Below are 14,621 nucleotides of genomic sequence, written 5' to 3'. Positions count from 1 at the left end.
AAGATATATATCAACTGAATATAAATGTTTTTACTATGTTTAATGAATCACAAATTAAACACTTTTGGTAAAAGTGGAGAAGAACTTAATGATAATAATTTTCTCTATTATTACAAAATACAAGAATGGAAGTGAGTAGTTAAAAATAAGTCATTCAAAAATTACTTTAATCATTTTTAAATTAAATCTATTTTATCACACGTTTCAATTTACTTGATTAGTGTCGATCTGTTGTATGTCATTTAAGATAAATAATACATATCAGTGACAATTATCTATTGGTCGGTCATGAAACTAACAAAATTAGTAATGAAATATAACGAAAAATACTAAATTGTATAATAAAGTTAAAATTTAGAAACACGTCAAATAATTTTTTTTTTATAAAAAAAAAGCTCTTAAGAATCTATGAGCCACCTCCGTGTTGAAAGTATACGTGAATGAAATAAACGTTATAATGCGATCACTTTCACACACGTTCTCTTATTATTACTCTGCAGTCTGCACACACTTGAGAGCCTAAACGCTGGCCAGCATTATAATAATGCATACTATTATTTATCTTGTGTACAACAACATTCCATCAAAACTCATGCTTCCATTAATTAAGACCTAAGGGCATCTCTAATATAAATAATTTATTTGAGTTGTTTTATACATTAAAAAATAAAATAAGTAATTTTCAGTGTGTTATATCAATATTAAATAATTTAAACGCAAATTTACTCTAATACTAAGAAACTTTAAGAAATTCAATTTTTAATTTTTTTTCTAATCATTTATGAACCAAATTTAAATTTTTATTAAAAATGATAATTGCACTACAGTGAAAGTAAATAAGTTACGAGAAAAAATACACAATAAGTAGATATTAAAAATAAAATAAAGCACATAAACATTATACAAAATTAATTTTTATCATTATTATTTTTGAAACGTTTCCAAATATGTTCAATAAGATCTGCTTGAAATGTGGTAAGGAACGGTTGCTTGAAGAAACAACTCTCTCTTTTCTTCAAGCAACTCATGTTGCCACGTCAGAGTCCATCAATGACAAAAAATCGAGGCTTGAGTTGTTTCATAGGACAAACAACTTCCATTGAAGTTGCTCTAATCCCTTTCCCTTTCCTAATAATGATGCTAATTATTCCTAGTATAATAATGTATACTATTATTTATCTTGTACAAATGCTTTTTCAGAGAAGTAGGGATTACTCAAATTGTTCGTACGTGTGTTTTTTACTCAAATACTAACATTTAATTCCTTGGTGAGAAGAAGTTAAGGTGGTTTGTTTATTGATGGTTTAGGGGAGGGATATAGGATTGGAGTGTTAAGGAGGAAATAGATTTAAATCCCTTACTAATTAACATAACAATCAAGAATTAATATTTTTTGATAAAAAAACAAATATATATCTCTTTATATTAAAAAAAAACAGAAATTAGTTCGAGAAAACTATATAAAAAAGTTTTATATCTTTCGGGAACGGGAACATATTAAATGACTTACTAATGAAAACTAAGTGTGATATATAGTTAAATTAAAAGAAAAATGCACATTTATTGTATATATAGATCTATAGTTATCATTTTTCACAATCAGAAAATTTCTCACTGAGTACTCTTTCTTTTTGTTTCCTATTTTTATTTTCAATTATAAAATGTCATATTATTTTATTTAATTTTCTATTTTAAAAATGTATATAAATATTATAAATAATTTATTTATACATATAATTTATAATAGAAAAAATTGAATAAGTATTGTAATAGTAGAAAATGTAATTATTTTTTTGAAAAAATTCAGTAATCTTTCGTTACCATCCAAAAAGCTAGATAAATATATAATGGTATTAACAAAAAGCAATTTTATTCGAATCATATGAGAGCATCCACTAAAGATTCAAATTTCAATTTTGTGGGTTCACTACTTTGAAGTGCGTTAATCTCTTCCCTAAATTCAATTTTTGTCAGTAATATAATTGACACTTTGAGTAAAATCCAAATTGCATAATTGAGTTTTGAAAAGCAGTTATTAGTGTTAATTCGTTGTAGTTTTAACTTTTCATCTTTTATTTAATCTCGTAATATATCAATTGCTTTCAATTAATGTACCCAAAGAAAAAATTGCACTCAATTACGTTCTTGTGATGAATTATTTTCCTTAAATCGACAAATCGCTATGGAATCATTTGAAGGAGCTAGGTAGTTATGTCACCCCTTATTTCATGAGTATGAGGTGGTCTCATTATCATCTATTGACTTGGTGGTGCTATATTACCCTCCTTTTCTTGACCATGACCATGAGGTGGTGGTGTGTTACCATCACCATCTCTTGACTCAGTGGTGGTGTGTATTACCCATCCGTTGACCATGGTGGTGTCACCATCCCCTTTAATTTGTTGAATCTCAGTAACAATCTTAACAAGTCCATGATGACAATCTTGAAGGAAGGAAGGGTGAGTTAATTTCAGATTTATAAAGTTCTTATTCAAAAAAATTATGTACTAATGTAAAAGAAACTTAATGGTTATAATTAAGTATGTTTTAAGTGGATTAATAATAGAAATTGATATGTTGGGTGCTTTATATTCTTTTCTTTCAAAGAGAAGAAATATCATTCAAAGATTAAGAAAAATCTTGCCGGTTATGGGTTACATCAGAAACAATCTCAGCTGCAATATCCTCCCTCCAGACATGATCCAAATTAAGAAGAAAAATTTAGTTTAGCTAAAGAATCAACCAATATGGGTAGTGTTTTTCAAAACCATGAATCTAAGAAGCGGTAAACGTGTTCATACTGCTTCAAGCCACTACTGTAATTTATCACAAGGGCGGCTAATAGGATTAAGGACATGGCACAAAGCCTTACTTCACAAAGGGCGAAGTGGAAACACGTCACCACGCACTCATGACTTGGAGACAGTGTTGTGTGCTTATTATAAATTGCAACCTCATTCCTTACAATACTCCATGTTCCACTAGCTAGTGCTTTAACTTAGTGTATGTTCCCTGTGGTCCCCTTTTATTTTCTTCCAAACTTTAGCCTTTGAATTGAATCCTCAAGTTTTCAGTTGATTCTCATCTTGTTTAGAGTTTGTTCTCAAGGTAATCTTCTTTGGTGTGGTTCTTCTTGGTAACACTCTTCTGCTAGCTATTTCTAGTTATTTGTGGAACTTGTTTGTGTCATGCCATCTTGGCTTTGGTGTTGTCTTTTCTTGTCTTGTCTCTCAAACCGAATATGCTTTGGTTGAGACTTGAGACTAGAGTATATTTTAGAATTTGTCTTATGTTTTTCTCTTCTATTTTACTAAGAACTTTGCTGTGCAAATGGTATTTTGTCACTGCATATTTTGTGATGGACTTTGAGAATTAGCAGACTCAGTTAAACTACCTTGAAACCAATTGAAAGTAGTTACTCTGTTGTCTCGAAGTGCCAAAAAAACAATTCATTTTGAAGTTGTTTCAGTAGTTTGGATAAAGATTGACTCCATTATTGATTGTATAATTCTTGGATTCACAATCTTGCCACTTTATAGGAAGCCTCCAACCAAAAGTTTTTCCATTAAGTTTAGGTGAAGCCACCTGTGGAGTTGTGCAAGTTTAAAAGTAAACTAGATGTGACATAAGTGTTCAACCTCTAAATTTTTTTTAATTTTATTTTAACTTGCTTATGAAACATTAGTTTTTAACTGAGCCAAATGACATCATATAATCTATGTAGTAGGCCTAACTCACCCAATGAGATAAGATTTTGTTGTTCTTGTTGTTATTGTTGTTTTCTTTTAGAGTTTATAATTATTTATTTATGATGCAGTCTCATGTCAGTCTCAGCTAGTCCAACATTGCTGTTAGGGGATCGACCGTGTGAAAATGGATTTGAATGTGTTAACATTCTCCCTGCCACCAATGATGCACATGGAGGAGTCATTGTGGACTTAAAAGAGGCTATGGACTCTGAAGTTTTTGCTACTTTGCTTAGATCTTCACTTGTACATTGGAAGCAACAGGTGAATATTATGATTTAGAGCCTAAAATAGTACTTTGTTGATATAAGTTCTCCTCTTAAAACATTTAGCCATTTCTTCATGCCTATTTTCACTTTCTTGCTTTAGGTGTAAGAAGTAGTTCATGTGGTCGTATGATATCATTTGTTTGACTAGAAAACACCTTTTCATGAGTAAAAACTTGAAGCTAATGTTCTTCTAAGAAGGGATTCTCTTTAGATTCTGTTGACCATACACCTTAAGACAAACCATTAAATAATACATCATGAAGTCATACTCCAATTCATTGCCTTCAAAGTCTTCATTAATGCTACATGCACATTATGGATTTTTGTAACCTCACTCAACATTTCAAACCTATATATGATGTATGTGAGTGCACATGTGGGATGTGTATAAACCCTATTTGTATAAATGCCAACATTTTTGCTGCATAATTAATTGCATATTATATTGTTCTTACCTAAAATTTATTCATCCATAAAAATGAAAACATGTGACCTCTAGTTAGCCTTTATTAACTTTAGTGTGCATTGCAGGGGAAAGATGGTGTTTGGATCAAATTACCTATCGAGCTTGTTAATCTTGTTGAAATTGTAGTTAAGGTAATTTTGCCATATTTTAAGTTTTGTTATAAATTGTTTTTATGCGTGGTTATATCAGATTCAATAATAAAAAAAACTTGTGATAGTGACGTAAAAAAGAATGACAAACCCATATAAACCAAATTATAACTATGGTTTAATGTTCTCTATTATCTAATGCTGAATGCAATAGAAATGTTTGTCTAGTGTTTGATAGATGCCACATGTTAGCCTAATTTTATCCATTTCATATTCAAAGCATCTTGTGTCATATTTGGTCATTTTGGGTAGGTACTTGTGTAAGGTGAAAGATGATCACATCAATTTCTATTCTATTATATTTTATTTGTTCCTATGTGATGTCAAATAACTAAATCTAAGGAAATTGATGGAATCTTGATATTTGTGATTTATAACAATTTGGTCATAAATGTGCTTTGTGTTATGTTTCTTGCAGGAGGGATTTTGGTACCACCATGCTGAGCCAAGCTATTTGATGCTAGTTTACTGGATTCCCAAAACAGGTTGCACAATTCCTCCAAATGCTTCACATCGTGTAGGAGTTGGAGCTATTGTCATAAATGATAAGAAAGAGGTCTAACATGAGATCAAAGTTTGGTTATGTAGATCCATATGTTTTGTTACAAATAAAGGAATAATCAATCTTGTTTCAAGTTGGCATTCTAAATTGTTATTCTTTTAACTCTTTCTTCCTATTTTTTGTTCCCTTTGTAGGTGCTTGTTGTTCAGGAAAAAAGAGGTGGATTCCATGGGATTGGTGTTTGGAAGATACCTACTGGGGTAGTTGATGCAGTATGCACACTCTTAAAGACAAATTTCATCTATGCTTCAAAAAAATTCACAATTTGGTTAGCAACATGAAAGTTGGTTTTGTACTTGCAGGGTGAGGAGATTTTTGAAGCAACTATTAGAGAAGTAAAAGAAGAGACAGGAGTAAGTATCAAAGAATAATTTTTCATTCCCATATGTTATTCACTTTCATGACTTTTACTTTGGTTTTGGTTTGTTTTATTCTTATTCAGATTGATACAGAATTTGTGGAAGTATTAGCATTCAGGTATGAATTTTCTGATTTGTGACACCTAAAACATGAGAGACACCTTTTAATTTGTGCTTATATTATATCAAGGCACCAAGGTTTAGTATACAAATTAAAAAAGACATGTTAATACTTTTTTTAGGAGAAATAACATAGATTATGGATTTAGAAAGGAAATTTCCTACAAGCAGGCCAAATAGAATTGGCTAAATCAAATTACATGTGGTCTGTAATTTAATATCATTTAAGCTCAAGGGAAAGACTTGATTGAGGAGTTTAGGACACTTGCTTTACTTTTTCTCTTCTAATCATTAGTTTGGAAAATTACATTTTAATAAACTCAAGGTCGTTAAAATAATTGAAAGTTTCTAACATGTCTTGACCTGACTTTCTTTTTTGTAATTTTTCTTGTGACATTCTCATGTTTCTAAATTTCAGGCACACACACAATTCATTCTTTGGAAAATCAGATTTATCTTTTGTTTGCATGTTGCGTCCTCTTTCTTTCGACATCAAAAAGCAAGAATTGGAAATTGAGGCAGCTCAGGTAGTTTTGTTTGACTATGTCACATCATGTCTTTTTTTCTTTTTTTTTCTCTTAATGTAAATAACTAACAAATTAAACTCTAAAAACATGAAAAATGATAGATAGTACGAAATGACTATCCGAAAATCTATCCAAATATATAAAATGATAATTTAAATTATAAAACATTAAAATAAATAATTATTTTATAATAAATTTATTAAAAAATATTAATATTTTAAATTTCAAAGAATGATGCAGATAAATTTTTCAGACGCTGTATCTTTACTCTAAAAATATAGATGCAAAATATAGAAAGGTCATATCACATCAATGCATCAGCAACACAATAGTCCAATTGTGCAAGAAAGCACCGAGAAAATATTAACTGAAAGCACAAAAGAATTGGTTGTGAGAAAAAATTTAAGAACAAATCATGGTTATATTTATAAAACGTGACACATTATGTGATCACTATCTATATAATAAACTTGTTCAAATACTCTTTAATCAACATACTTTTTTATTGGTTCTAATGATTGTCCTTCAAGTTGTTGAAGAATAACTATGAAACTAATTATAGTATTGGAATCTAGGCACATACATGATAAAGGATACTTTTTGTTCCAAGTTCCTCAAATGAGAGTTGATAAGATGCATGTTGATGTCTTATTCTATACTAGAATTCAACATATCAATTATTTCTGACTTTTCATATAATCCATTGTTGTCATATATTTACCTCATTACACTAGTGCTACTATGATCATATTTTTCCATTTGGTCGATGATGATAGGTTGTTTTGCAATTTTTATTCGTGGACTAGCTCTATAGAGAAAAATTGTAATGCAAAAATTCAAATACTAATATTATTCTTATCCTAAAATCAAATTGATAACATTCTAAACTTAAATGATAATAACATATTTATCTTTATTTAAACAATATTTTAAAATTTTAAAACATAACAAACTTTCTACAAATTGAATTTTTTTTTTAAATTAAAGATATTTATACATATTCTCAAATGATACATTTAATTCTCTTGACTAAAATTTTTTTTTGTTGTGCTTTGTATTTTGTGACAAAGTGGATGCCATTCGAGGAATTTGCTAGTCAACCTTTTAATAAGATGCACGAGCCCTTCAAGTACATGATTGAATTGTGTTTGGCAAAGGTGGCAAATGTCTATAATGGATTCTCTGTGAGGCTTTGCTCATCATATTTCGCAAAGGAGTTGAATTATATATATTTGAATAGCCATGACCTAGATAAGTCTTCTTAAGTTTTCCAAATCATCATAAGAGTTTATGTTGATATTTCTTTCTTGTAAAACTTGTTGGAATTTGATGTATTAGTGTTGTCTAATTGTTGAATTAAATTTTAGATTATTAATATTAATTATAAAAATAGTATTTATGATATTTTTGTTGATTAATATTAGTTGTTTACATTTATGGTGTGTGCTTATGATGGACCATGCCCTCATTTAGTAACCAAAAAATAAGGAGTCTTTGTTCTCTTTTGCGTGGTTATAAATTTGTCACCTCATTAGGTAATTTTGTGCAATACGATATTGGGTGAAAACTTTAACTTCTGGACAAAGAGGAACATCTCCTTCATTTCATTATTCATGATTTAGTGGAGGTAACAAACATGAACTTTCTTTTCTTTCTTTGTAAACATGCCCTTTTTTAAAAAACTTTTTTGTTGCTGTATAATTATGAACATGTTATGACTATGCATCATTTGTCATTAAATTTTTATCAATTGATATCAAAGCTTGGATTGATGCATGTTGCAGTTGTTTTTATATTAAAATTACAATTTTTGAATTCTATAAACTATATCCTTCCTCCTTTTAATTTTAGGTCATATAGGGCTAAACAATTCAGGGTTTTTTCGATCATAGAATTTTGGTGTACCTTAAATTAAATAAAATATTTTAGAAAAATATCCCAAAATTTTGCTTTCGTTTTCCAAAAGATTGAGATTGAAAAAACATTCTTTGAAATTCTCGAATCCGTATATTTTAGGTATGTTTTTCAAAATTGATGAAGGAATTTCCATATTGTTTGGCCTTGCGTATGCATTATAAAATGTGTTAATCTCATTGGATTTTGTGTATCCAACAATTAAGACAATTTGTGATCAAATCATTGTTGAACTCGTTACATTACATACTTCATTACGATCTTATTAACGTACAAACTTGATTATTATTTTTTTTTCAAAATTGAGACAGGATTATAAATGGTTGGTTAATGGATTGCATCCATAACTCGTTTAGAATTAAAGAGAATTTCACAATTTCTTGCATTTATGATTTGGGTTGGAAAAAGAAAAGTGAGCTTTTGTACTCCAATTCTCACTAATTTTCAAACAATATAGCAAATTGTTTTCTAACTTCTGATCGTCCTTGCTAGAAGATCTAATATGCAAATTTTCTTCTTGAAAGATTAAACCATGTGGAAGAATTTCATGAACTTCTATTTTGAACCCAATTTTGCGCCTTCAATCCATAATTCTCACAACACAATAAAAAAATTCAAGCAATCGACAAGTCGCAAATCTATGCCTAAAAATCACCCAAGAATGTACTAGATTGTAGGAGATTTTCGCAGGATAAATTCACAAGTTTCTAACCCATTTTTAAAATCATTTTTTATTCTTTACTAATGTGAACTCATAAGGCCAATAAAGTGTGAGCTCATTATGGACCCATTTTGGTTCCAAAATAATTTTAAAATATAGTTTTGGATTTTTATGTACTTTTCCCAACATTTTGGATACTCTTAAATATTTAATATCAATTTATTTATGAGTCTTTTATTTGTTTTTAATATTGTACTATCAGATTTTGGACCTAAATTTTTTTTATGCATGACTCAAATAATATTACATAAATATTAGTGTATATTCTACTTTGTCCGACTACATATTTTGTTTAATAAATTAAAGTTGGGTGATTATGTGATTTAAATAATTTTCTTTTCAGCATTTGTATTCATTAACTAAAAATTGAGATTTGATCATTGCCTTAGACATGAAGTCACAATATCCTGCGAAAATAGATTAACTCAATAGGACAAGGTTATAATTCCTAGTCATATAAAAAAAATAATTTGTTATGAATATTGATTTGTTTTCAAGCATAATTGTTAATATTTTGAATAATTTTCATCTCATTTATTTATATAAAATTTGTATTTCTATATTTTTTGTGTTTAATATGATATTAATGATAATTATACTTATTGGTATAATATTAATAACGTTATTTGTGATTGATAAAATGTAATTTGGTTTTGTTTGTATGAATTTTATTCTAGTGCTTAATTAGTATTGTGATGTTTTCTTGTGGCATGAAATTAAACATTATATATGTGTGTCTAGTTAGGATCCATTGAAATCATGATGTCAAATTAGTGAAATGATATGACTCCTTCAATATTTTTTTATAGAATGCAAATTCAACTGATTCAATCTTTGTATTTGATGATATTACATTCATGATCATGCATAATGAATTTCACATGATTTGGACTTTTTTAGATATGCTATCTAATAGTACATATGTACATGTATTTTGGATATCGTTTTATACATTAAAATAAAGTAATTTGATGAGCCATAGTTTCAAAAATTGGCTTGAATTGGTCAGTTAAACCGGTTAGATTGGGACCATTGGTCGATTGATTCAAGCCTTTAATTCAATCATTTATGTTACTGACTCAGTCATAACTGTTATGATTTGACCAATTTTTTAGTTCAACCATCGAATCAAAGCACAAGTAAGATCGGTCAACTTACAAAATGTTAAAAGAATATTGTGCTAGATGGTATTCAAACCTTTATATTGATAGTTACATAAGAGTTGCATTACCATTAGACCAGAATATTTGTTTAGTAAGCATGTGATATAAGTTATTTTATAGCTTATCTTTTCATTCTTTTGTTTTAACTAGTGTCAAACATATAAAATATTAAATTATATTTATAGTATGTGCGTTTGTTATGTCTCAATGCTTAACTAACTTTATTTCTTCATATAAAATAAAAATATAAAGGTAATTCTAGATTAGATAAGACTTGAATCGAGGTAAATATAATTATTTAATCACCTTAGTGACCATTGAACCAACATACTATATTCTTATACAAATGAGTTAAATAATTTATATAATAAGTTCCAATCTAAAATTATATTTTTAATTATATATTAATTTATGCAAATTAGTCTATAATTAAGTTGTTTTGTTAGTATTATGTTGATTATAAAAAAAAATTGGAAGCTTCTTTAAGACAGTATGAATTTTATTAAAATTTATAAGTATGAAATATATGACATGAATATTTTTTAAAAAAATTAAATAAAGATAAGATCATGTAGTTTAATTATTAACCCACTAATTGAACTTCTGACTCACTAATCTAGTAGTCTAATTGGTTTAATGATTGTTCCAATTTTAAAACATTGCCATGAATTCTCAAATAATTTTAGAATTGTATGGATTTTTTATACTTTATCTATTTTGTAATATCATCAAATATAATAATTAGATGATTAAATTTGCATTCTGTAAAAATGATTGAAGGTTTCATTTCACTAATTTGAAATCATGGTGTCGACGAAACTTGGCACACATACACACACACACATATATATATATACATATACATATACATATACATATAGAGAGGAGGGATTCGTTTACTCTATAAGCAAGTCTACTTAGACTTACTTCATTTAATAACTCATGTTCTATATCAAATTTCAATGATCCAACCGTTAAATTCAAAGCTTTTAATGCATAGAGAAAGTCTACAAATTTTTAAAAAATTTGAAAACTATTTGATATTTCGTTTCATTAATTCAAATCAACATATAAAATATTTTTATAATTATTCGCCAATTTGAATTAATGAAATGAAGTATCAAATGGTTTTCAAATTTTTAAAAAATTTGCATATTTGATCTATGCGTTAAGAACTTTAAGTTCAATGGTTGAATCATTAAAATTTGATGTAAAATATGAGTTATTGAGCATAATAAGTTTAGGTATACTTACTTTTAGAATAAACAGATCCCTCATTATATTCATACATACATATATATATATATATACATACATATATATATATATATATATATATATATATATATATATATCATGGTTTGGGACTCTTAGGCGGTATTATGGTGGATAAGAGAATATGTATGTTGAGCATATTGTGTATATTAAAGCTTTTAGCTTTTATTACTAAAATAAATATTGCTTAGAAGATATTTCATAAGAGACAGGGTAAAGTATGTTTGATGATATCAAGGTACACCATGTAAAAGTCCATTAGACAAAACATTACAAAAAAAAAAAGTTGTGTGAAGACTAATCTAAAGTTAGTTGGTGAAAAATAGGAATTTTGAAAATGCTAAAAGAAAGTTATTATGTCCCCCAATTTTTTAACACCATGTATGATCTTACTAGTAGTGTTTGTAGGCATATATAGATTATTATACATTATTGAAACAAGATGAAATCCATGCAACTAGAAATTGATTTAAATACCTGATATGAAAGATTATAGAGTCATTACCTTCTTAATTTGGTGTTATGAAAACCTATTATAATACTTAGAATCATAAGTGGGCCATTAATGAGACCATTGTTATTGTTACTCAAGAGGATAAATCTATGAAGAAGGGTAAATCTCATTTTGTGCAATATCTAAGAGCTAATAAAAAGCTCTTCAAAGGGAATTGATAGTATTGTAAGAAGTTTGGACATAAGTTCAGTGGCTATTATATTTCAAGAATAAAAACTAGAAGGAAGGAGTTCATTAATATGATGAAGTCGAGTATTAGATCATTGTGAAAAGTTTTCTTAAATATACCTTCTAGACATGCGTTAGTTTTGTGTTTTATCCACTGAGAAAATTTTGTTTTTAATTGTAACTTTGAGTAATTGTAGTTAATTTGAGTTCATTGTTGTTGACTTGATAGTTTTTTTATATGTTGGATTTGAATGGCATGTTATTGTTGTTATCACCTTCATAAACAACTTGTTTGGTTATGGTTAATTTGATTTTATTTATATGCCTTCAAGGTTTCCTTTGAGTTGAAAACAAGCAAGAATATAAAGTGTTGAGGTTTATTAAAGGCTTCATGACAAGGTGTAGTTTAGATGGTGTTAATTGTTAACGCACTTTGACTTGGAAATATACAAAATAGATGCTAAGACATTTTTTTTTCTAAATGGAAATCTATTTAAGGCTAGTAGGAAAAAAAATTCATGACTCTTATCTTACATGTTGGTGACATACTCTATGTTAACAATTGATTAAGATTGTGACTAAGATTACTTGTTCATTAAGAAATTATTTTGATGTGAAGGGCTTAAGTATTACTGCAAGTTGTTTATGAATCCATTTTTTTATGTGATAAGACACGTGAAATTATTGGAGGGTCTTAGAGAGGATTCAAATGATTATATATGTATTCTAACTTCATGTGTTGTGCTTGTTCAGAGAATAAAAAATTTCATAAGTCTCAATGTCCTTAGAGTGATAGGGAGGTAATTGAAATAAATAAGGTCTTATTTGTTATTATTGTTAGCAACTTGATGTATGCTTAAGTTTGCATTTGTCCCAATATTGTTTTGGTTGGTAATGCTTTGAGAGATACTAGAGAAACCCATTTTCTGGCCAACTTTAAGTCATTATTTTTATAGGCAATCTTGGTAGCTAAAAGTCTACTTTTGGCTTCGATTTTATGATATAAGAGTTTTCCATTGAGGAGTATCAAAACACTTGTAATTACTTTTGTCATTAAGACAAGGTATGTCACGTACTAAGAGGCTACTTGTCAAGTCATAAGGTTGATGAACTTTATTTTTGGCTTTCACATTGTTGAAAGCATATTTGTACCATTTGTAAGGATAATACTATTGTTATGCATTTCTATCAAATAATTGAATCAGTCTTACAAATTACTTTTGGTATTCATTATATGTTTTGAGTGTTATGAGTATCCATTGATTTCAAATTAAAGGTTTAATCCAAAGTCTCGTGTTTGCCATTACTCATAGGTATAAACTCTTATAATGGTCTATTTAGGAATCTAATTAGGTTTAGTGTTATTCTTATGAAATGTATCCTTGTATGTTAGGTGAATAATGTTTTTAGAATCACCTTAGTATCACTTACATAACTCAAGATAGGGTCATATTAGTGAATAAAGGTCAAACTATCAAAATTAAACAATGATTGTGCCTTCTTTGTAATTTTAGGTAAAGTAAATGGTTAAACTAGATCTTAAGGTCAACATAGAAATTGTATATAATCCTCGTAGATTTTCAAAGAGATAAATACCAACTTGATATCATTATTATAATCCTAGATATCATATTTACACCCTACAAAGGTCATAGAATCATAAGAGAAAAAAAAGGAAATAATACCTGGTAACTTAAGAATATGAGCCTTGAATATATATTTAATCTGGTATGATAGGAGAATAATGTAAAATAGGAATATATTGATAAGTGCATGATTTAGTTGGTTGGGTTATTGTGTTAACATGGTGTTGTGTGTTGTTTGTTTCTTATGCAATTATAAATGATTATTTATAAGAATCTTTTGTCCACCAAAGAATGAATGATATGATGTTTGCAATGAATGAGTAGTATTATGTATGGTATGAGATAACATGATGAATGTTATAGATGTTATTTGAATGAGAACCCAACTTAGAGAGGTAGGTGTCTCCTTATGCAAACTTCTCAAACCTTAGCCAATTGTTTATGGAGGTAGGTTGTACCTTAAAATGATATTATGTAAGTTCTAGTTCGAACAAGTTTAGATAACACGTTTAATCTTAGTAAGAAGGGTATAATAATGTATGCTAAGAATACCTTACTTTATTGGTAGCCTTAAATTTGCCCATAACAAACATTTCCAAGCATAAGAGAAAAGAAGTGTTGAGTGTAAATAAGAATAGTTCAACTAACTAGATAGAATTGTATGCTAAATTAATGATAATAATAATAATAATAATAATAACAATAACAACAACAATAACAACAACAATATTAATAAGCTAGTATAATAGTTGTGAGTATTATCACTTGAAAGGTAAAGATCTAACCATAGGTATGGATATGTATTATAGACCCGATTAAGATAAAACCATGAGTCTTAAGTAAAAAAGAATTGTTTGGGTAGAAGTGTCCAACGCATTTCTAGAGTCACCAGAGCACTCGCTAACACTTATGTCTCATTTTTTTAAGTTTCCATTTTTTTACAGGAAAACAGGTGAATGAACATTTGAAGGAGTTGAAAGTCGTACGCATGAGGACTTAGTTTAATTGATGTTATTTACCAAGTTGTCTCTATGTTGTATGAAACCTATGGATAAATAAATTGCAATAGATGAGTATGATAA

The 14,621-nt window shown here is 28.3% G+C and overlaps 1 protein-coding gene across 1 annotated transcript; it reads left to right on the top strand.

Annotated features, from left to right (window-relative positions):
• The first annotated feature begins 2,956 nt into the window (after positions 1 to 2,956).
• On the top strand, positions 2,957 to 14,621 carry LOC109813108 (nudix hydrolase 2). The gene is made up of 10 exons (XM_020377231.3): positions 2,957 to 3,108; positions 3,818 to 4,010; positions 4,547 to 4,612; positions 5,049 to 5,186; positions 5,327 to 5,404; positions 5,495 to 5,545; positions 5,635 to 5,669; positions 6,090 to 6,198; positions 7,269 to 7,825; positions 14,484 to 14,621. Exons 2-9 carry the CDS (start codon positions 3,822 to 3,824, stop codon positions 7,461 to 7,463), a joined length of 861 nt encoding a protein of 286 aa, XP_020232820.1. The 5' UTR covers positions 2,957 to 3,108; positions 3,818 to 3,821; the 3' UTR covers positions 7,464 to 7,825; positions 14,484 to 14,621.

Source organism: Cajanus cajan, chromosome 2, assembly GCF_000230855.2.
Source record: "Cajanus cajan strain Asha chromosome 2, NIPB_CcT2T_4, whole genome shotgun sequence".
NCBI lineage: Eukaryota > Viridiplantae > Streptophyta > Magnoliopsida > Fabales > Fabaceae > Cajanus > Cajanus cajan.
The sequence above is the reverse complement of the archived record's forward strand: the minus strand, read 5'-3'. Positions and strand labels throughout refer to the sequence as shown.